Source organism: Littorina saxatilis, linkage group LG6 (genome assembly GCF_037325665.1).
Source record: "Littorina saxatilis isolate snail1 linkage group LG6, US_GU_Lsax_2.0, whole genome shotgun sequence".
NCBI lineage: Eukaryota > Metazoa > Mollusca > Gastropoda > Littorinimorpha > Littorinidae > Littorina > Littorina saxatilis.
In genome coordinates this window covers 3,167,161-3,190,314 of record NC_090250.1, presented here as the reverse complement: position 1 = coordinate 3,190,314, position 23,154 = coordinate 3,167,161, and the positions used below count along the sequence as shown (strand labels likewise).

Sequence of the window (23,154 nt, the reverse complement as noted above, 5' to 3'; positions counted from 1 at the left end):
TCTTATTCTTTATCATTTTCTGATTCCAAAAACATATAAATATGTTATATTCGGATTAAAAACAAGCTCTGAAAAATAAAAATATAAAAATTATGATTAAAATAAAATTTCCCAAATCGATGTAAAAACACTTTCATCTTATTCCTTGTCGGTTCCTGATTCCAAAAACATATAGATATGATATGTTTGGATTAAAAACACGCTCAGAAAGTTAAAATGAAGAGAGGTACAGAAACGCGTGCTATCCTTCTCAGTGCAACTACTACCCCGCTCTTCTTGTCAATTTCACTGCCTTTGCCATGAGCGGTGGACTGACGATGCTACGAGTATACGGTCTTGCTGCGTTGCATTGCGTTCAGTTTCATTCTGTGAGTTCGACAGCTACTTGACTAAATGTTGTATTTTCGCCTTACGCGACTTGTTTTTTAAGTTATCATCAACTGCTTTGCTAGCATGTTTTGTTCTGGTACATCCTTTAAGAGTCGGTTCCGCCACTTATAAATCACTTAATTAAAGGCACAGTAAGCCTCCCGTAAACCATCACAGATACTGTCAGGCTTTTACACACAGTACAAACGCCCTTTCATTTACACACTCACCGCTTGAGAACATCTTAGGTGCCCTCCGGAAAGATCGAGCAATTTTCAAAGAATTTATTTTTGCGTGGTTTATCTTACCCCTGAGCATGAAAGGAACAAGTTCTGCTTGGCTGTTACCAACACAAAATACTATATTCATCAAAGTAGCTGAAAATGGCAGGTTAAATGAAGGGAACAACAAGGATTAAACTGAGGGGGCGGGGGCAGAGAGAGGGACGGGTAGAGGGGGGAGGGAGGGAGATGAACGGGTGGAGGGGACTGTGAGGGGAGGGGATGGGCTAGGTATAATGATGTGTTTCAAACTGAAAATTGCGCTTTTTTTGTGTTTCCCCATTCACGAATTGACGATGACGAATGAAGAGTTTTTCTTCTGTTCAAAACATTCCGCTTTTCTGGATAATGTCACGTGAATTTATGAAAAAGAGATGACGGGACTTGCATTTAGTTGCAATTAAAAATACGTAGATTTTGCCGACATCACCGTTCGCGGTTCAATTTATCTCCCCCCCCCCCCCCCCCCCCCCGCCACATGAGCCTTCTCGCCCACCTTGCCCGCGCCGGCTTGCTCTCTCGGATTTCCGAGAAATAAGTTTTGACAGCCATAAACAAAATTGAATAGGCAAAGGTAAATGGCCGCGCGCTGACATTCCCAGACGTTTATATGACCCAGTTTCGAATGATCGCGTCCATGAACTCTCTCTGTTCACAATTTGGCGTTTCTCTCTACAAACTGCGACTTTTTGGAGTCTTATGGTTTGGTTTGACATACGTTAACGGATGAAATTATATTCACGTTTGTGCATCGAGTTGACAGATGAGGAACAGGTGTAAAGTGCTTACACCCAAAGGAAAGAACGAAACAATATGTCTGACTATACATTTTATTCTACAAAATTAAGGTATCACAAAAAATATAAACTACATTCAACAAGGAAAAAATGTATCATACAAGACTTCAGTGGCTATAAATGAATTTAGAATTAACCAAAATCAAAGTATTCCATTCTTTCTTCTAGACAAACTATTCTCAAGAAATAATGATCAAAATGAATAGATAACATATCAGCAAGAAACTGCGGTGACTGTGCCTCAGAATTAAAGTATGACTTACTCTGTCCTTCCCTCTTGTTGTTGTCTAACAAAATTCGTACGAACCTATATACAGGTGTTTACTCCATGAAAAACTCGTCAAACTTACCACCTCGTGACAACATACAATTTCCTCAACAATACTAAATAAACGTCCACTTAGTGACACCCATTACACCAAATTATTTCATAACTTCCCACAGCGCAATAAATGTAACTGTACTAAAAAATACTTTACTTCAACAACACCTATGGACTTTTTTTTCTTGTGAAGAATATAACAGGACAGTTACAAATACAATATTTACTATGTAATATAATCATACCTCCCCTCCGGATTGAAACTGTCCTCACTTTTGGAATATATTTGTTCAAAGAAATGTATATTTAATTGGAATAAGCACGTATACACGTCCATCAAAGACACTAGTTATTGTACACGCATGGCCAACGATCAGAGTAGTTTGTATTCAGGTGTTTTAAAACAAGGGACCAAAGAAGGACATTTACTGCAAATATGCAATGCAAAGAGATCATTCAGGATTTATCAGGTGTGGCGTAGTCTTTTGCAAGTCGCTGAACTGAATTAAGCTGTCCGTCCGGAAAACTTTAACGTTGGATATTTCTTGGACACTATTCAGTCTATCAGTACCAAATTTGGCAAGCTGGGGTATGATGACAAGGCCCCAAAAAACATACATAGCATCTTGACCTTGCTTCAAGGTCAAGGTCGCAGGGGCCATAAATGTTGCCTAAAAAACAGCTATTTTTCACATTTTTCCCATTTTCTCTGAAGTTTTTGAGATTCAATACCTCACCTATATATGATATATAGGGCAAAGTAAGCCCCATCTTTTGATACCAGTTTGGTTTACCTTGCTTCAAGGTCAAGGTCACAGGAGCTCTTCAAAGTTGGATTGTATACATATTTTGAAGTGATCTTGACCCTGAACTATGGAAGATAACTGTTTCAAACTTAAAAATTATGTGGGGCACATGTTATGCTTTCATCATGAGACACATTTGGTCACATATGATCAAGGTCAAGGTCACTTTGACCCTTATGAAATGTGACCAAAATAAGGTAGTGAACCACTAAAAGTGACCATATCTCATGGTAGAAAGAGCCAATAAGCACCATTGTACTTCCTATGTCTTGAATTAACAGCTTTGTGTTGCATGAACTTGGATGACCTTGACCTTGGGTCAAGGTCACATGTATTTTGGTAGGAAAAATGTGTAAAGCATGTGAGTCGTATGGGCTTTGCCCTTCTTGTTTATATTTTCTTTTACGACTTTTTATAAGTTTTCAAAAGCCGTAAAAGAAAATGTGCGGCCCTATGCTCCACAGGGAGTCTACAGGAATAAGTCAAGTCAAAAGAAAATGTAAATAATCAAATTGCTTCGGTTGAAAAAACCCACGTCTGTGTTAGAAAGTTGTGAATTTCAATACCTAAGTATCAGCGTAGAAGTAATCAAGTAAGACTGAGAAGAAAGCATAAACAAATCAATAAATTGCATCTGACGTGTGTTTAAACGAAATGACAGAAAAAGGAAAAAAGTATATAATTATACAAGAGATTTTATTGCTGAATTCATCAGTCAACCTCGCTGGTAAAAGGGGAAAAGGTTAATTGAATTTTGAAGAAAATGTTACTCGGGTACGGCTTCGGTACATTATTGACTGCAAGATTTTTGTGGATAGGCTGTTTCGGGCATTGCGTATTATTGGTTCAAAAATCAATCATCGGAAGGCATTGTTCGTTCATACTTCTACACAACTGGTCCCCCACACATACTTTTGTGCTTGTCTGCTTTTTCTATAATCGAGATAAACTCAAAGGAAACTAAGAAAAACCGGAAAGTGTGTCTTTATTTTGCTTTTGAACGTAACAGATTTAACGGTATTCTCTTTCAATTCTATTTGCTTCCGCCTCCATTTTATTCGCTTTATCTTCTCTGTCGCCGGCTCCAATGGTGCTGAGACCGAGGGTAGGGACGGCAAAGAAGTACTGTAGCCCGCATTCAAACCTTTTTGATGCTGCTTCCTTTCTGAGTTCTTCTACTATTTGCATCATCTCGGGTATCCTTCGTGCCTGTTCCAGAGCGATCCTGTGTTCTTCTTGCGCTTTCTGTCTGGCCTGTTGTTCAGCTATGGCCTGTTCTTGAGCTTTCTTCTGTTCTTCCTGCGCTTTCTGTCTGGCCTGTTGTTCAGCTCTGGCCTGTTCTTCAGCTTTCCTCTGTTCTTCTTGCGCTTTCTGTCTGGCCTGTTGTTCAGCTCTGGCCTGTTCTTGAGCTCTCTTCTGTTCTTCCTGCGCTTTCTGTCTGGCCTGTTGTTCAGCTCTGGCCTGTTCTTGAGCTCTCTTCTGTTCTTCCTGCGCTTTCTGTCTGGCCTGTTGTTCAGCTCTGGCCTGTTCTTGAGCTCTCTTCTTCTCCTCTTGCGCTTTCTGTCTGGCCTGTTGTTCTACTCTAGCTCTTTCGTCAGCCTTCTTTCTTTCCTCTTCTTCCCGCTGCCGTGCCAGTTCTGCTTCTTTTTTCTCTTTCTCCACTCTAATGAAGGTTTCGTTTTTTTCAAGTTCCTTTCTTTCTGCCTCCTTTACCTTTAGATAAAGCTGTTCCAGTGCTTTTGTGATTTCCAGTGGGTAGGAATCTTTGAAGCATTTCTTTTCATTTTCTACATACAGCTTCAGAACCAATTTCATTAATTGTTCTACCTGAGGCTCCTTGTCGGCGACTTCGTTGTTAAAAACAATGTAACGGTTTCCACATTCCTGTAAAACGGTTCTCAAAGATCTTGCAAATGAATTTGATTTAATGTAGTCCTCTGCTTTAATGCCGTTTTTCTCCATGGCGTCTCCATGTGTGAAAACAACGATCATGTGTTTTGTAATGCCTCTTCCATAGTACGTCTTCAGCCGTGAGTAAGTCTTGTGCTCTTCGTCTGTGTATCTACCTGTAATGGGAACGACGTACAGGAAAACGTGTGGACCGGGTCGGAGATCAAAGAGGGCCTGGACAACTTGCTCAGCGATTTGCTCGTGAGTCTTCTCTGTATCAAACAGTCCAGGGGAATCCATAATCTGAAATTAAACATTTTGCTTCTTCCAGTACATTTTTCAAAATGTTACACATTATATGATATAAAATACAACGTACACACCAACTTGTGTCTATGTAAACTTGCTTATACAAAAGAAAAACATTTTTTTTACACACATCCGAAAGCAAATTTCACGTTTATGTGACAATCAGATTTGATTAGACACCAGATGGTGTGCACAAAAAGCGGACGAGGGGCTAAATGATAAAAGTTGAAAAATAATGTGATTTTTGTTAAGTCAACGGACACTGAAACCAAATTACGAAAAGAAAATGCAACATAACCCACAGGGGCGGATTAGGGGGGGGGGGGGGGTGTTAAAGGGGTTCCGCCCCCCCCCCCCCCCCCAAACAAATGTAGTTTTTTTCTGTCTGTGAAAGAAAACAAAAAACATTTTCTGTATGTGAATTTTTTGTTTGTTCACCAGTTGATCATGTTTCAAGAATAAGCCACAAATTGTTTCTATAATAGCTAAAATTCTTCAGCCCAACGAGGCGTTGCCCCTGTTCCCACCAGGGTCGGTTGTAAACCCCCCCCCCCCTGGCTTAAGTACTCCGCCCCTAACCCATTATTAATATTTAACAAATAACGAGAATTTTGTTCTTTACATTATTCAACACGCATTCACGAGGCACGGAATCGTAACAATGAGGTTATCTAGCAGGTTTTTGAGCGAGGGCTTGGAAACTTGGCACAATACCAAGGTGTGATGACCCCCAGTTATTGTGCTAGTCACAGTAAAACCTCATCAAATTTCAAGGTCACAGCGAGTTCCTTTCCAAAGTGGAAAATTGTCATTGTCTTACATGCTTTAAAGCTAGATCCATTAAACTATACACGATTCAAGGGTTTGATTAAATCTAAACATGTGACCTGCTGGTTAATCGTTGTCACATTAAAATTGTCTTTTTTCCCCCACACATTTAAAGCAAGAGCTTTGAAAATACACACATAACTAGTATAAGACGTCCTCCACACATGACTAAAGTCTGGTTGAAAAGGTCAAACGTCAAGGTCACAGCGGGGTCGCATTGAGGTCAAAAATATAAATTTGTTCTTTTCATGAATGCCTTTTTAAGTAATACCTCTTTACAGGTTTCAAAGGTTTTATGCTTTTCGATTTTTAATAAAAGTTAGGTCAACTCTCGAAATAGGTGAAGCTTTCAGCGGGGTCAAGCTGAGGTCACAAAAAAGAGCGAAAATCTTTATACGACTCAACTTTGCCACAAGTAAAATGGATAAGAAACAAACTATCTGCTACCCTAATTCAATCATTTAAAGAAAGGGATGATTTTATAATTGTTGATCCGAACTCAAACCTGGTGTGGCCTAGTAATATGACCAAGATCAACCAGACAAGAATTCGATGTCAACTACCGTAAAGTACCTTGTATACGCCCAGTATCGAGTAAACGCCCACCCCCTAATTTGGGCCGAAAGCTGTGCATAGGGCATACTACCTAGTAAACGCCCCCCCCCCCCCCCAATTTGATTAATGATGTCACAAAAATTATTGTGAGAAATTTTGTTTGTAGTGTTTGTAAACTTCCGCATGCCGTACAGAGTATTCATCCGAGTGTATAAAGCCAAGATGTTGTTATAAAGGCATACTGTTAATATATTATCTCACCACAGTGCAGAATTCGATGACTTGAATCAGTGCATAGTTTTACTGTGATACATTTCCTGACTTTGTTTTTTGAAATTGGTTTAATATAAATTTGTGTAATGTTAAACTTGTGGGGTCCCGATTTGGCCTATAATGGTCCGTTGGACCCAGAAAGCAACAGATCAATCAATCAAAATCAGTGCAACTGCAGACCTGGATTAATCCTTTTCAGTTAGCATTATCTTTTGAAGTTATAAACTTGTTCACTGACAGTAAAGCAACATGATTTCCTACGTGGTTTGCTTGCAGACTTCCTTGTGTGTGTGTGTGTGTGTGTGTGTGTGTGTGTGTGTGTGTGTGTGTGTGTGTGTGTGTGTGTGTGTGTGTGTGTGTGTGTGTGTGTGTGTGTGTGTGTGTGTGTGTGTGTGTGAGGGAGAGGAAAGTTTTGTGCAATAACGCATCCATGCCAAGTGACCAAAATATCGTTATTCTAGCAAAGGAACCGCTCCTGCAAAGGGTATAGTACCTTGTAAACGCCCACCCCCAACTTTTGGGCAAAATTGATACATGGGGGGGGGGGGGGGGGGGGGGTGGGCGTATACAAGTTAATTTACGGTAGTTGTCAAACCTCAAAACTGTTGGAAATTCCCAAGAGTTAAGCGTCAACAACTTTTCAGATTTTGTTTTTGTTACCCCACTGTGACTTTTAAACTTGAGACAGGTCAACGAGGTTTTTTTTGCTGTGAAAAGAAAGTTGAATACTATTTATATTTTTTATTTGTTTTACCCAAATGACAATGAAATTTGGTTTAGATGGAAGATCGGAATGCGCTCAGAAAAGTGTAAACTGATTCAATTTCATCATATCCCTTTTAAAAATGTTTTGTTTTTTAGCAACCTGGCTTGCAAAGAACACAATGCAAGCCTCGAAGACAAATATCATCAAAATGAAATGAAAAACACGAAAATAAAGTCACCTGCAGCATATACTGACGCCACTTCCTGCTTTCAAGCTGCGAAATCTGTGTCGTAGAGCTACTTCCGAATCCCGTTTTGAACTTTGCCTTTCTGAGTATGCTGTTCGCCGTTGCGCTTTTTCCGCTCCCAGTTTTACCAGCAAGTAGAAATCGAAGTGTTTCTGTGGAAACTGAAAAAGGAAGATGAACATTTTTCACCTGTATGTACATCTCAATTTGTCTAAACACAAGGCACATCATAAATATGACAGGGAACACTTTGTGCCTGATCATTAACAACAGCAACAACAATGACGACGTAGTTAACATAATAAGAAGAAAACAAGTCGAGTAAGGCGAAATTACTACATTTAGTCAAGCTGTGGAACTCACAGAATGAAACTGAACGCACTGCATTTTTTTCACAATGACCGTAGTCCGCCGCTAGTGCAAAAGGCAGTGAAAGTGACGAGCCTGTTTAGCGCGGTAGCAGTTGCGCTGTGCTGCATAGCACGCTTTACTGTACCTCTCTTCGTTTTAACTTTCTGAGCGTGTTTTTAATCCAAACATATCATATCTATATGTTTTTGGAATCAGGAACCGACAAGGAATAAGATGAAATTGTTTTTAAAACGATTTCGGAAATTTAATTTTAACCATAATTTTTATATTTTAAATTTTCAGAGCTTGTTTTTAATCCGAATATAACATATTTATATGTTTTTTGGAATGAGAATATGATAAAGAATAAAATAAAAGTAATTTTGGATCGTTTTATAAAAAAAAAGATTTTTAATGACCAAAGTCATTAATTAATTTTTTAGCCTCCATGCTGAAATGCAATACCGAAGTCCGGCCTTCGTCGAAGATTGCTTGGCTAAAATTTCAATCAATTTGATTGAAAAATGAAAGTGTGACAGTGCTGCCTCAACTTTGAAAAGCCGGATATGACGTCATAAAAGACATTTATCGACAAAAAGAAAAAAAAAGTATGGGGATATCATACCCAGGAACTCTCATGTAAAATGTCATAAAGATCGGTCCAGTTGTTTACTCTGAATCGCTCTACACACACACACGCACAGACACACACACACAGACACCACGACCCTCGTCTCGATTCCCCCTCTATGTTAAAACATTTAGTCAAAACTTGACTAAATGTAAAAAGAGGGCTTAGGCCGAGACCCGACCTAAAAATCCTGTTTCGCGCGCCTGTGTTCAGCTGTCCAAGACGGCTGAGCGCGCGGGCGACATACATCAGCGTCCCATGCTCACTAAAACACTGACACTGAATTGAGTGCAACCAAAGAGTGTATCCCTATGGACGGGGTTAAGGTCAAAGGTCTGCCAAAAAGGGATGAACTGTTTCGTTGCTAAACCAAACAAACAACCACTACACCTTTCCTCCAATGAACCTGTACGCATAGTACACAAACGGGGAAAATAATATAACCCGTTAATATACGACCACAGTACTTTTAGTACAGTATATCTTAGTACACACCATGGAGGAAATTCCACCACAAATCATACATAAATGATTATGCTTGGTTTTTTTGGTTGTTGTTGTGGTAATCAACCACCAGTACATGCAAGTACACCCCAACAAGGGAAATGAATAATAGTCATCTATAAATGATTATTCTCAATCGAGAAACAAAATGATGAGGATAATTTATGGGTTTGAATAGTTGTCCCATGACGAGGCTACCTTTCAGTTTCCCCAAATAACCGCTACAAAATCACATTTTCAAAAGAAGTTGTCCTAACAGCTTGAAACTGTAAATCTTGCCGAAAAGTACCATCTTTGGGAGAGGTACTTTTAGGGATCTCCAGGCTGCCTATCACATTTGCCGGGTTTGGCAGACCTTTGACCTTACCCCCTCCGTAGGGATACACTCTTTGGCGGTTCTATGTGTCACAGGGCCGTTGTGTCACAGGCACAATGTATGGTCTGTGTGTCACAGGCACAATGTATGGTCTGTGTGTCACAGGGCCGTTGTGTCACATGGTCTCTGTGTCACAGGGCCGTTGTGTCACAGGGTCTCTGTGTCATAGGGCCGTTGCGTCACAGGGTCTCTGTGTCATAGGGCCGTTGTGTCACAGGGTCTCTGTGTCATAGGGCCGTTGTGTCACAGCGCTCAAAGCCTCTTTTATAGGACTTTTGTGACAATACTGGTTAATACTTAAAACCCGGAATTTCGATTTTTTGTCTTTATATCTAGCTCAGTTTATAGACTTTATTGGTGGATCTCTGCATATGTGATTCTGACGAATCTTTATTGTTTGTTGGTTGAAACCAATCCCACCCAACCCCCCCCCCCCCAAAAAAAAAAAAAAAAAGATAAAAAAAAATTGTTGTTGGTTTTGTGTGTGTGAGTGTGAGTGTGTGTGTGTGTGTGTGTGTGTGTGTGTGTGTGTGTGTGTGTGTGTGTGTGTGTGTGTGTGTGTGTGTAAACGCTTATGTTCTAGAAATCTAAATATCATGACAAGATGAATCATGATTTGCATCCACTTCGCTCAGTGATGTATTCCCTGCTTGTCGTAATCTTATACTATGCCAGCAATAAGCTCTATTTGGTGGTTCCTTCGGTTCCTGTATAATTATTTCTGCAGGACTTGTGCCTTATGTTGACAGAAGAACTTAGGCCTACTATTTTGCGTCTCATTTTTATCCCCTTACAGTATCCAGCTCTCTTGTCATTGTCCGATATGCACTAATCGTGTTGGGACTTAGACAGAAGTAGTTTGTACCTTATAGTTATACAGCAAACAATGAGCTTACATCCACAAACACATACATATCACCTAGGGACTAAAGCGACTTTATCTAAATACTAGCTGTACCCGTTGTCCAAGCCCGTACGCGGCTTATATACACGCACCCAAACACACGCACACATGCGCACAAATACATGCATGTTCTCACGCGCTGCGCGCGTGAGAATTACACGACGCCCGAGTGAATTGAATTGAATTGAATTGAATTGAATTGAATTTTATTTAACAAGGATTAAGATTTAAGGCTACGCCTTTTCTTACAATCTGTCCTGTGACACAACGACCCTATGACACAACGGCCCTATGACACAGAGACCCTGTGACACAACGGCCCTATGACACAGAGACCCTGTGACACAACGGCCCTGTGACACAGAGACCCTGTGACACAACGGCCCTGTGACACAGAGACCCTGTGACACAACGGCCCTGTGACACATAGAGCGCCCCCCGTCTTTGGTGCAACCATGTGATAAACCCTCTCACCTATTGTCTATCAGTACTTTTCCCGTGTGATGAACTTGTAGCCGAGGCAACGTGAAGATACCTGAGCGAAATTGCATTGCAGGGTAGGTACTTCCATCTTTGCACGGTCAGCGTGCTACTTTAATTTTCAACAGTTGCTGATTCTTAGTCAGTCAGATTTTGTCAGACGTCATCGATATTCTTTGTTTCTTGTTACGAGAAGGGAGGAGGCAAGTTTGCATATAAACAGGCACTTAAAACTGTTTACTTTTTTTGAATTGATCTCTGCTTTGTATGACTGCGAGAGTGGATCGTGGTGTGGTTAGTCGATTAATAGTAATTGACCGTTCACAGTCATCCACCCAGGGGCGGACGAGGGGGGGGGGGTGCACGTGCACCCCCCCTCCAGCAAAAAAAAATAAATTTGTAAAGCTGATTCCATGACCATTTCTAAGTTCAAATGGCACCAGATGGCACCATTTTGCTTCTTTGGGCCAAACAATTTTCCGGGGGGGGGGGGGGCATGCCCCCGTAAACCCCCTAGCAAATTCGGGCGCTTTGCGCCCATCACATTCACTTACGATTCAAAGTGCACCCCCCCTTACAAAGCAACTGATCCGCCCCTGCACACTTCACCATGAAACGTGACAGCCATTGTTCATTTTGCAGGCATGTTTGCCTGCCTTCATTTCCCCCTTATGTTTCGTGTGTGGTACTATATGTTCCCTTGCTACTGTCTGTGCCAAACTGAAGAAGGTTCAAAACCATATTCTGATAATGTAACAATTTTGTGTGTTAAAGTAAGTTTCTGTTTATTATGTATGCTCTTTTCATATTTAATCAACATTTCACTTTTTCACTGAATGTTTGACTGGGATCCAGAGAGGGAGGCATGTGTGGGAATGCTTTTGCACTCTTGATGAAATTGCAAATGTTATACAGTGGCCGCCGCTTATATAAAAAAACGCGGTTAATAAAAAAAGACGTTTTTTAAAAACAGTCTGGTCCGGTCCGGATTTACCACTATATAACCTATGTAAAATTCCGCCGGTTATTAAATACAGGGGCCGTTTAATAAAAAACCCACTTTTTGTTCATTTTCTCTCCTTAGAGGGTTAGTAGTCGCCTTCTGGTCGTGAATTCTTGCCAGTAAACCGTTACATGACAACTCAAGACACTTCAGCGTTTGTGTGAACAGTGATCACACCCTTGTAAACCGTCATATGACAACTCACACCCTTGTCAGTAAACCGTCAGATGACAATTCAACACTGTCTGGTCTTTCTTCTCACTGGATAAGCAGTGAAACTGAAAATGGCTTCAACTTCAGCTTTAGCTTCAAAGAAAAGAAAAAGAATGGATCTGACACGAGGAAGAGGACGACGATGAAGAAGAAGTCCCCACCCCTACCAATTCTCAGATGAGACAAGCGCTGCAAGTCCTCACAATGGGACTTGAGAGGAGGCGGTTTGAACACGCTGCCAAGTTTGACACTATGGGAGGGGAGATCCGTGACTTTTTGCGCAAACAGCCCATGGATCAGATGACCATAGAACAATGCCTCGGCAAACTGTGATGTGCGATACATAATTATACATATTCTGAATCGTTTTTATTTGTCATTAAAAGGCTTTTGGTAAAGTTTCAAAACGGTTGTACGGTGTAATCAGTTTAGCTTGTATGCGTGCATCGGTCTTCTTACCTTTCGTTACTGATGGACATGTTCAACACATGTTCAACACGCAGCCGTTTATTAAAAACGCCGCTTATTAAAAACACTTTTGGTCGGTCCCAAGGTGTGTTTTTTTTTTTTATAAGCGGCGACTTCTGTAGTATACTGTTCAAAAAAAGAAACGCATAGTTGCTACTTGCCAAATTTGTTTTATTTTTCGAAAAAATTAACAGAAAATCCAATATTTAGATTATTTGTTTGAAATTTGGTATGGACACAGTTGAATGCACACACAGTTCATTTGCATCTTCAAATCAATCAGTCAATCAATACGATTGGGTGCCGAGGCTGTCAAGTCAGTAGGGGGTGTGACTGCCTTGAGCAGCAACAACTGCCCGGCACCTTCTGGGCATGGACTGGATCAGATGCCGGATATCTTGCTGTGGGATGGTGTCCCACTCCTCCTGAAGTGCCTGCAATAGATCGCGGTGATTTGCCGGCGCTTCTTCTCGCCTGCGCACACGTCTGTCCAATTCATCCCAGAGGTGTTCTATCGGGTTCATGTCTGGCGACATGGATGGCCAGGGAAGCACCTGGACATGGTGGTCGGTGAGGAACTGGGTGGTGAGTCGTGCTGTGTGCGGGCGAGCGTTGTCCTGCTGGAATATGGCATCCTGGTCAGCCAGAAGAGGAAGGGCGTGTGGGCGCAGAATTTCCTCCACGTATCGCTGGGCAGTTATGCGCCCTTGGACGTGCACCAGGGTGCTCCTTCCAGCGGTAATGATCGCCCCCTACACCATGACGCCTCCACCACCATGAACGGGTGCCTCATCCACACAGTTGGGCGCGTAACGTTCGTTTACTCTCCGGTAGACCCTCCTCCGACCATCATGTCGCTGGAGCAGGAAGTAGGACTCGTCGCTGAACCACACGTGTCTCCAGTGATTCCGGACGGTCCAGCGAAGGTGCTGGTTGCCCCTCTGCACTCGGTTCTGGCGATGGCGGCGGGTGAGGACAGCTCCTCTGTGAGGTCTGCGAGCTCTCAAACCAGCTTCATGCAGGCGGTTCCGCACGGTCTGGTCCGATAATCGGTGTGGCCCGGGGAGAGCCTGGACAGAAGATGAGGCCGACAGGAAACGATTCCGGAGGTGGCGGAGCCGTATGAAGCGGTCGTGAGCAGCAGTTGTCGCCCTTGGTCTTCCCGCTCGTGGCAAGTCAGCAACGGAGCCAGTGGCTTGAAACCTGACCCACAGTCTACTGATGGTGCTCTGGGACACGTGGAAGTGCCTGGCGATTGCACTTTGACTTTGGCCTGCTTGTAAACGACCCAATGCAATTTGGCGGTCTTCTCTGCTCAATCGGGCCATCTTTCGTCGCTGAATTGTCGTCTGATTTCTTTGTGGCGAACAATCCGCTTTTATGGGTTTTGGAAGACATGGTGAGAGCTCAATATTCCCCGAGTTTCACGAGATTACACTGAAGCATGACGAGTGGTCATGCCAAATGAGCAATTTTGACATTGTAGCCACTGATAACGCATGCGTCACGTGCAGAGCTCACTTGTGGCAATGGACGAAAGGTCGACGACCAGATAAACATTTTCTGCAGTTTGGTGGATATCCTTGTAGCCATATAACTAAATTATCCAAATATTACAAGCTATGCGTTTCTTTTTTTGAACAGTATATATATTGCACGGGAAAAGTGAGCGATTTCCTTGCCGCGGGGATTGACAAGCGGCCCCTCTATCATTCTGATAATCCTCGCTCCACGGCTATCGCCAGTTGTCTCTCTGACCGAACGCGAAAGTCCTTCGCGAATCCATCAAGAGTGAACTCCCATATGTTGTTCACGAGCAGTGTTTGCGAGACGAAAATGATTGCAGATTGGCCGACTTCGACAGTGATCTCCGTCCTGTTCTTCACAGTTATGATAAAGACATCGTTCTAAGGTCAAAATAAGTCGAAATTTTGGGACTGCTGCCGGAAGGAGACCGTAATATATGGTTGCATCACTGTCAAAAAAATCGTCTGCTCCAGCGAGGGCCGAAACCAAACGGTTGATTATCACGTGACACTTTTGTCATATTTAGAGTTGTTTGCACAGTAAATACATCCGCGAAAAATAGCTCGCTTGAAACTGTCTAAAATAAAAATTCCTCTGTAATTTAAAAATTACAAAACACCATGAAAAATCATTATCGACGATCGCGAATCTGCTTACATCCATAACACATTACAAAAAGCTCTAAATATGTACAACAATCGGGTTCCTTGCCAGACAAGGAAACTCAAGGCATCCTGTCAGGGAGAGAATGAGCCGAACTCATTTTGACCTGAGGTCAGAATGCCCCTCTATAACATTCGCAATTTCATCAAGAGAGTAATGCAAAAGCATTCTCACACATGCCTCCCTCTCTGGATCCCATTCAAACATTCAGTAAAAAAAGTTGTAGAGGGGCCGCGGCAAGGAAATCGCTCACTTTTCCCGTGCAACACGAAGTGAAATTGACAAGCCAGTATAGCGTATTGCAGTAAGCAGGAAAGCGCGCTTTTCTGTATTATTTGTAACTTTCTGAGCTTGTTTTGAATACAACATATTATATATGTATTATGTATGCTTTTCGAATCAGGAAATGATAAAGAATAAGATGAAATCATTTTTGGATCGATTTCTGAAATTTATTCGTAGAACTAATTAACTAATTTCGTTAATTGTGATCACATTTTAAGAGTTAAAACGACATGTAGATATCTTTAGATTCAGAATTTGATGAAGAATACGATGTAATCAATTTTAAATCGATTTCAATGACTACTTTAATGAGCAAACTAATGAACAAATTTGTAAGCTTCGGAGCTGTTATGCAATCCCATAGTCCGGACTGCGTCGGAGATTGCATGACCAAAATTTCAACCATTTTGTTTGAAAAATTAGAGCTTGACAGTGCCGCCTCAACTTTCACAAAGAGCCGGATATGACGTCATCAGAGATATTTATCTAAAAAATGAAAAACGTGTCTGCGTTTAGTACTCAGGAACTTTCATGTTCAGTTTCATAAAGATCGGTCCAGTAGTTTTCTCTGAATCGCTCTACACATACAGACAGACAGACATACACCACACCCTAGTTTCGATTCTCCGTCTATGTTAAAACATTTAGTCAAAACTTGATTAAATGTAAAAAGGTTTCCATGAATCTTATTAAATGACATTTTTGAAGTTATAAGCAACCAGTAGCTCCGGGTTTGTAATTAACGAGATTTTCGTTTAAATGGAAAAAAAGAAAATATAGACAAAAACATCTTTCAACAATTGTCAAGCTGTTGTTCTCTTTCATTTGTTTTCCTTCTCACGATTGCAGACACAACTACTTAATGCAGAGAAGGTATGGTGTGTTTTAAAATGATTGTGTAATTAATTTACGTTGTAAATATTCTAAGCACAAATACAAGCAAACATGATGCACGGCAGCTTAAAAAGTTCTTTGTCTCAAAGTCTTTCGTTGCAAAGTTCAGATTTACATAACTATTTAACCATAAATTCACATGCTATACCAGAAGAACTTTTATGTATTTGGAATTGAACACCGGTCAAATTCTTACCTGGTTTAGAGCTCGCCATTGTGTGTAGCTACGCGGGAAACCAAACAGCACGATGAATCCGTTGGTAACTGGTAATATCGGGAATGAGGCTCTTAAAATAAACTGCCAGTATTTAACGCCACGCAAGAGTTTGGCCACACCTTCTCCTGTCAAAGAAAAAAACCCAGAGTTGTTCCTGAGAAACGTCGATCTACACATTTTTACGGGACGCAGATCCAATCATCGGAAAAATACAAGGTATCGTGGGAAAGGGGGGACATTGTGGCTGGCTCCCACCCGCCACCTTCTCTTCCGCCTACCTGCAGACCCCCGACCGCCCCCCCCCCCTCCGCCCTTAACCTTCGATTGCAAGTATGTTTTCTTAGGTTACGGAGATATACCTAATTTTCGTGCCCATGCACATTCACGCACTCACACGCACGCACACACACATAATACACGCACACCACCCTCGTCTCTTTCGATTTTAATTAATTAAAATGTTAATGAACAAACTAATGTATTAATGTTTAAGCAATCCCACAGTCAAAGAACAACGTTTGACGAAAGTTGTGATCATATGGCTTCAAAAGTGAGGTCACCATAGTGTGGCCTCAACTTTTGCAACAACAACGAAAACAACGCCATTTGACACATTTGTGAGAAAATGAGAAACGCTTGTGGTGATATTATCTGGAAGATTAAGACAAATCTGTCAGGTTTTTTTTCTTCTGAAAACGCTACACACACACACACACACACACACACACACACACATACACACACACACACACACGCACGCACACACACACGCACACACACACACACGCACACACACACACAACCCTCGTCTCCAATCCTGGTCTATCTAAAACCATTTATTCAAAATTTGACTACATGTTAAAAACGAAATGCACGATTCGATGAATCAAGGAACCGTACTGTACACAGACAGGTGACGGTATAACATTTAATAGAGTTACCTCCCATCTTGAAGGGCACTTTGTGTAAGCTTTTGTCGGTGTTACTCAATGTTCAAAATGTACACAGGAAAAGTTAATTAACACAAAAGAGAGAAAGAAAAGGCGAACAACAGATGCTAGTGGAACCCCACTGTCCAAGGTCTGTTTACTTGAACAAGATTTATTGAGAAGTGAAACCTACTTTGTCTGTGTGTGGAATGCTTTTAGGAAGATTAACCGAGGTAGATATATTACATACTAGAGGAATACCCGCTTCGCCGGGTAGCCGGCTTCGCCGGGATGAAATACTTAGAGCCGTACGCCGGCTTTGCCGCGTCCGAACAATGGACCCGCCAAGCTTAGGTCCCTCCCAGATTCGTGGAATGGGAACAGCACGAAAATGATTCAGTGGCCATAATGCCATTCCTGACCATATCGAGTCCCATCCTTGTCGACGAATGTAACCGTGTTAATCACCTTTGGAGGCGAACTCCACTCAAACAGGATTGAGCAATTTAGAGCTTATCTCTAAGCCCTTTTGATCTGTTATGGCTTCTCAAAGGAAGGCTAGTACATACAAATACACAAAAGCCGCCAGACCACATCACAAACAGAACTGAACAATCCACAGGTGTTGCCCACATAGAGAGAGAGAGAGACACACACACACACACACACAAACACAGAGAAGCCGTATATATAGAGAGATAGATGACAGTGTATTTTTCGCGTGGCTATAAATTGATTCGACCTTTGCACTTTTACAGTGAGGATAATTTACGGGTCCAATTTACGTTCTGGACACTGCGGTGACCTTCTAAAAATAGTAACAGAACGCCGGGAATATCCGAAGATGCCCCCTCATGAATACAAAAGTGCACCATACGAAGGAAGGGAGGTAAACGCTGAAAACCTGGAGAAGATAAGGAAGAGTTACTTGTAATGGTGAAATGAACACAAAAACCAAAATCGGTTCAGCGCTGCGCGCTGAGAGCACGTGTTGAAATATCTCATCGATGATATTGTGTCCGGGGTGTAGCTGAATACGGTGTCCAAATTTGAAAAAGATCCACCGAGAACTTTGGCGTTGTGATGTGGTGTAGCGGCTTTGGTGTGTCGGTATGGGGGCCCGGGTAGCTGAGGTGGAACCATAATCGGTTCAGCGCTGCGCGCTGAGAGCACGTGTTGAAATATCTCATCGATCAGGTTGTGTCCGGGGTCTCTGTGAATAAGCCAACCAAATTTGAAGCAGATCCATCGAGAACTTTGGCCGTGCATCGCGAAGACACAGACACACAGACACACAGATAGACACAAGTCGTATATATATATATAGATACGAAGGAAAGGAGAATGACAAATAATGTCGAAAGCCTTGGTGAAGTCCACGCAAACGACTGCATACAGTTTGTATTGTTTTTATTTATGCAAGTAAACCGTAACAATTGTTTGAGGTGTGTGACTTAATTGATTCCCTCCCATACAGACTAATTGGTAGGAATAAAAGTAAACTGGGTTTTTTTTTCTCACAATATACTTGTGATTATACGTTTTTCAAGGGATGACACTGATAAAATAGGCATTATTTTAAGGGAATCCCTTGGTTTTTCTCAAGAGCATTAAAACAAGGAAAGGTGACAACGCACAAAAAAATATACATATAACAATGAGCAAACATTGTACAAGCTAGAAATAAAACACACTAGGAAACAGCAGCAGCTGCACACACACTCAAAAAGAAACAAGTCGCGTAAGACGAAAATACAACATTTAGTCAAGTAGCTGTCGAACTCACAGAATGAAACTGAACGCAATGCAATTTTTCAGCAAGACCGTATACTCGTAGCATCGTCAGTCCACCGCTCATGGCAAAGGCAGTGAAATTGACAAGAAGAGCGGAGTAGTAGTTGCGCTGAGAAGGATAGCACGCTTTTCTGTACCTCTCTTCGTTTTAACTTTCTGAGCGTGTTTTTAATCCAAACATATCATATCTATATGTTTTTGGAATCAGGAACCGACAAGGAATAAGATGAAAGGGTTTTTAAATTGATTTCGAAAATTTAATTTTGATCATAATTTTTATATGTTTAATTTTCAGAGCTTGTTTTTAATCCAAATATAACATTTATATGTTTTTGGAATCAGAAAATGATGGAGAATAAGATGAACGTAAATTTGGATCGTTTTATAATTTTTTTTATTTTTTATTTTTTTACAATTTTCAGATTTTTAATGACCAAAGTCATTAATTAATTTTTAAGCCACCACGCTGAAATGCAATACCGAAGTCTGGGCTTCGTCGAAGATTACTTGACCAAAATTTCAATCAATTTGATTGAAAAATGAGAGCGTGACAGTGCCGCCTCAACTTTAGCGAAAAGCCGGATATGACGTCACCAAAGACATTTATCAAAAAAATGAAAAAAACCGTATGGGGATATCATACCCAGAAACTCTCATGTCAAATTTCATAAAGATCGGTCCAGTAGTTTAGTCTGAATCGCTCTACACACACACATAGACAGACAGACACACACACATACACCACGACCCTCGTCTCGATTCCCCCCTCTACGTTAAAACATTTAGTCAAAACTTCACTAAATGTAATGAAACAAGTCGCGTAAGGCGAAAATACAACATTTAGTCAAGTAGCTGTCGAACTCACAGAATGAAACTGAACGCAATGCAACGCAGCAAGACCGTATACTCGTAGCATCGTCAGTCCACCGCTCACGGCATAGGCAGTGAAATTGACAAGAAGAGCGGGGTATAGTAGTTGCGTTGGGAAGGATAGCACTTTTCAGTACATCTCTTCGTTTTAACTTTCTGAGCGTGTTTTTAATCCAAACATATCATATCTATATGTTTTTGGAATCAGGAACCGACAAGGAATAAGATGAAAGTGTTTTTAAATTGATTGGGAAAATTTAATGTTGATAATAATTTTTATATATTTAATTTTCAGAGCTTGTTGTTAATCCAAATATAACATATTTATATGTTTTTGGAATCAGCAAATGATGGACAATAAGATGAACGTAAATTTGGATCGTTTTATAATTTTTTTTTTTTTTTTACAATTTTCAGATTTTTAATGACCAAAGTCATTAATTAATTTTTAAGCCACCACGCTGAAATGCAATACCGAAGTCCGGGCTTCGTCGAACATTACTTGACCAAAATATCAACCAATTTGGTTGAAAAATGAGGGCGTGACAGTGCCGCCTCAACTTTCACGAAAAGCCGGATATGACGTCATCAAAGACATTTATCAAAAAAATGAAAAACAGGTCTGAGGATATCATACCCAGAAACTCTCATGTCAAATTTCATAAAGATCGGTCCAGTGGTTTGGTCTGAATCGCTCTACACGCACGCACACACACACACACACACACACACACACACACACACACACACACACACACACACACACACACACACACACACACACACACACACACACACACACACACACACACACACACACCACGACCCTCGTCTCGATTCCCCCCTCGATGTTAAAACATTCAGTCATAACTTGACTAAATGTAAAAAGAAGTACAGAACATCCACAAGAAATCAATTCCGTTGAAGACTTATGTCACAACTCGAACGCGGTCGAGGACGATATTCACTTTGAACATTGTTTTTACATGACAACAAAAGCAAAAACAACAACAACAACAACAACAAGAGAGAGAGAGAGAGAGAGAGAGAGAGAGAGAGAGAGAGAGAGAGAGAGAGAGAGAGAGAGAGAGAGAGAGAGAAAGAGAGAGAGAGGTTTTTGAGATAGAGATAGAGAGAGAAAGAAAGAGAGCGACAGAAAGAGAGAGAGAAAAACAAGTCGCGTAAGGCGAAAATACAATATTTAGTCAAGTAGCTGTCGAACTCACAGAATGAAACTGAACGCAATGCAACGCAGCAAGACCGTAGCATCGTCAGTCCACCGCGCACGGCAAAGGCAGTGAAATTGACAAGAAGAGCGGGGTAGTACTTGCGCTGAGAAGGATAGCACGCTTTTCTGTACCTCTCTTCGTTTTAACTTTCTGAGCGTGTTTTTAATCCAAACATATCATATGTATATGTTTTTGGAATCAGGAACCGACACGGAATAAGATGAAAGTGTTTTTAAATTGATTTCGACACTTTAATTTTGATAATAGTTTTTATATATTTAATTTTCAGAGCTTGTTTTTAATCCGAATATAACATATTTATATGTTTTTGAAATCAGCAAATGATGGAGAATAAGATAAACGTAAATTTGGATCGTTTTATAAATTTTTATTTTTTTTACAATTTTCCGATTTTTAATGACCAAAGTCATTAATTAATTTTTAAGCCACCAAGCTGAAATGCAATACCGAAGTCCGGGCTTCGTCGAAGATTACTTGACCAAAATTTCAACCAATTTGGTTGAAAAATGAGGGCGTGACAGTGCCGCCTCAACTTTCACGAAAAGCCGGATATGACGTCATCAAAGACATTTATCAAAAAAATGAAAAAAACGTATGGGGATTTCATACCCAGAAACTCTCATGTCAAATTTCATAAAGATCGGTCCAGTAGTTTAGTCTGAATCGCTCTACACACACACACACACACAGACACACACAGACACACAGACACACACACACACATGCACATACACCACGACCCTCGTTTAGATTCCCCCTCGATGTTAAAATATTTAGTCAAAGCTTGACTAAATATAAAAAGAGAGAGAGAGAGAAAGAGAGAGAGAGAGAGAGAGAGAGAGAGAGAAACTGAAACTGAAACTGAAACTGAAACTGAACTTTATTACCAAAGGATAGAGGTTTTAGGCAAAGCCTAATCTTGTTTGTTTGTTTGTTTGTTTGTTGCTTAACGTCCAGCCGACTACGCAGAGCCATATCAGGACGAGGAAGGGGGGGATGAAGGGGGCCACTTGTCAAGCGATTCCTGTTTACAAATGCACTAACCCATTACTTGTGTCCCAGCAGGCTTTAGTAAAACTAAATTAATACCTACTGGAAGATTACCAGTTTCCAGTATGTTAAAATAGGCTTAACCTATCTACTGCTGGACTTACATCAGAACACTAACAGATTAAACTATACATGAATCGCGAGACAAGCGGCAAGAGAAGAGATTTTTGGAAAAAATACAGGTGAATGAGCAAGAAGGCAGAAAAAAGAAAAGAATTCATGAAGAAAAAGAGAGCATGACAGGAAAGAGGAACCAAAAATCTACCTAACAGCAAACTAGAAAGCTCCTGCGGTTCCAAAAACAGGAGGGGCCTTTAATTTCATAACCGCAGTGCCCCACTGCGGGAAAAGCCTAATCTTACAACCTGTCCCTTATACAAACACTAAATACAGACACACATAATATAGATAGTAAAATTGACAAGGTTATTGTTACTTACAGACGTACATAATGTAAATAGTAAAGAGAGAGAGAGAGAGAGAGAGAGAGAGAGAGAGAGAGAGAGAGAGAGAGAGAGAGAGAGAGAGAGAGAGAGAGAGAGAGAGAGAGAGAGAGCGTTCTAAGCAATACTCAAATGCCTTTAAAAGATAATCGCAGAACATCTCTCGCACATTAACCACATGCAAATATTAGATAGATACGATAAGATAAGAAAACTTTCATTTTACACAAACATGGGAATTTTTCTTTAGACCTCATGAATATGAGGTATGTAAGAGATTCACTTGATTAAAACCTTCAACAATGGCGGAAACAACAAATACGACCACGAAGACAACACTCAATACCATACGAGTGTAAGAGCACTCCTCGCACATGGTGGGATCAACAATGACAAAGCCAACAACAAAAACAGAAAAAGAGCGTATGCAACAGTACTCTGAGATGCCAACAATTGCACGCTGAGAGAGGGCATTCAAAACAATACATCACTGCCGTTAAAAGGTATTCGCAGTATTCTACTCGAACATGGAAGAGATTCATTTTGACGAGCCTTTGAATATGGTGTAACAACAACAATAACAATAACAACAACAACAACAATAACAACAACAACAACAACAACAATAACAATAACAACAACAACAACAGCAACAACATCATCATCATCATCATCGACAAAATGGTAAACCCGCTACCACTCGCACATGGTGGAGATCCACTTAGGCCACTCCTTAAACATGGTGGGAACATGTTCTCAAAGAAGCCAACACTAATTGCACAGAGAGAGAGAGAGAGAGAGAGAGAGAGAGAGAGAGAGAGAGAGAGAGAGAGAGAGAGAAGAGAGAGAGAGACAAAGAGAGAGAGAGTGAGAGAGGGAGAGAGAGAGGAACGAGTGAGAGAGAGAGAGACAGAGAGAG

General features: G+C 41.0%; 1 protein-coding gene across 1 annotated transcript; it reads right to left on the bottom strand.

Moving 5' to 3' along the window:
- Positions 1-1,464: 1,464 nt before the first annotated feature.
- LOC138968313 (GTPase IMAP family member 4-like) lies at positions 1,465-16,013 on the bottom strand. The gene is made up of 3 exons (XM_070340872.1): positions 15,879-16,013; positions 7,375-7,544; positions 1,465-4,768 (listed from the first exon to the last, which is right to left on the bottom strand). Exons 1-3 carry the CDS (start codon positions 15,895-15,897, stop codon positions 3,587-3,589), a joined length of 1,371 nt encoding a protein of 456 aa, XP_070196973.1. The 5' UTR covers positions 15,898-16,013; the 3' UTR covers positions 1,465-3,586.
- Between the last annotated feature and the right edge of the window lie 7,141 nt (positions 16,014-23,154).

Bases quoted from the DNA above. Each gene is read 5' to 3' on its own strand.
- LOC138968313 (XM_070340872.1), bottom strand. The intron at 4,769-7,374 runs GTGACTTTATTT...GTTTAATTTCAG, and splicing joins GGCGTCAGTATATGCTGCAG to ATTATGGATTCCCCTGGACT.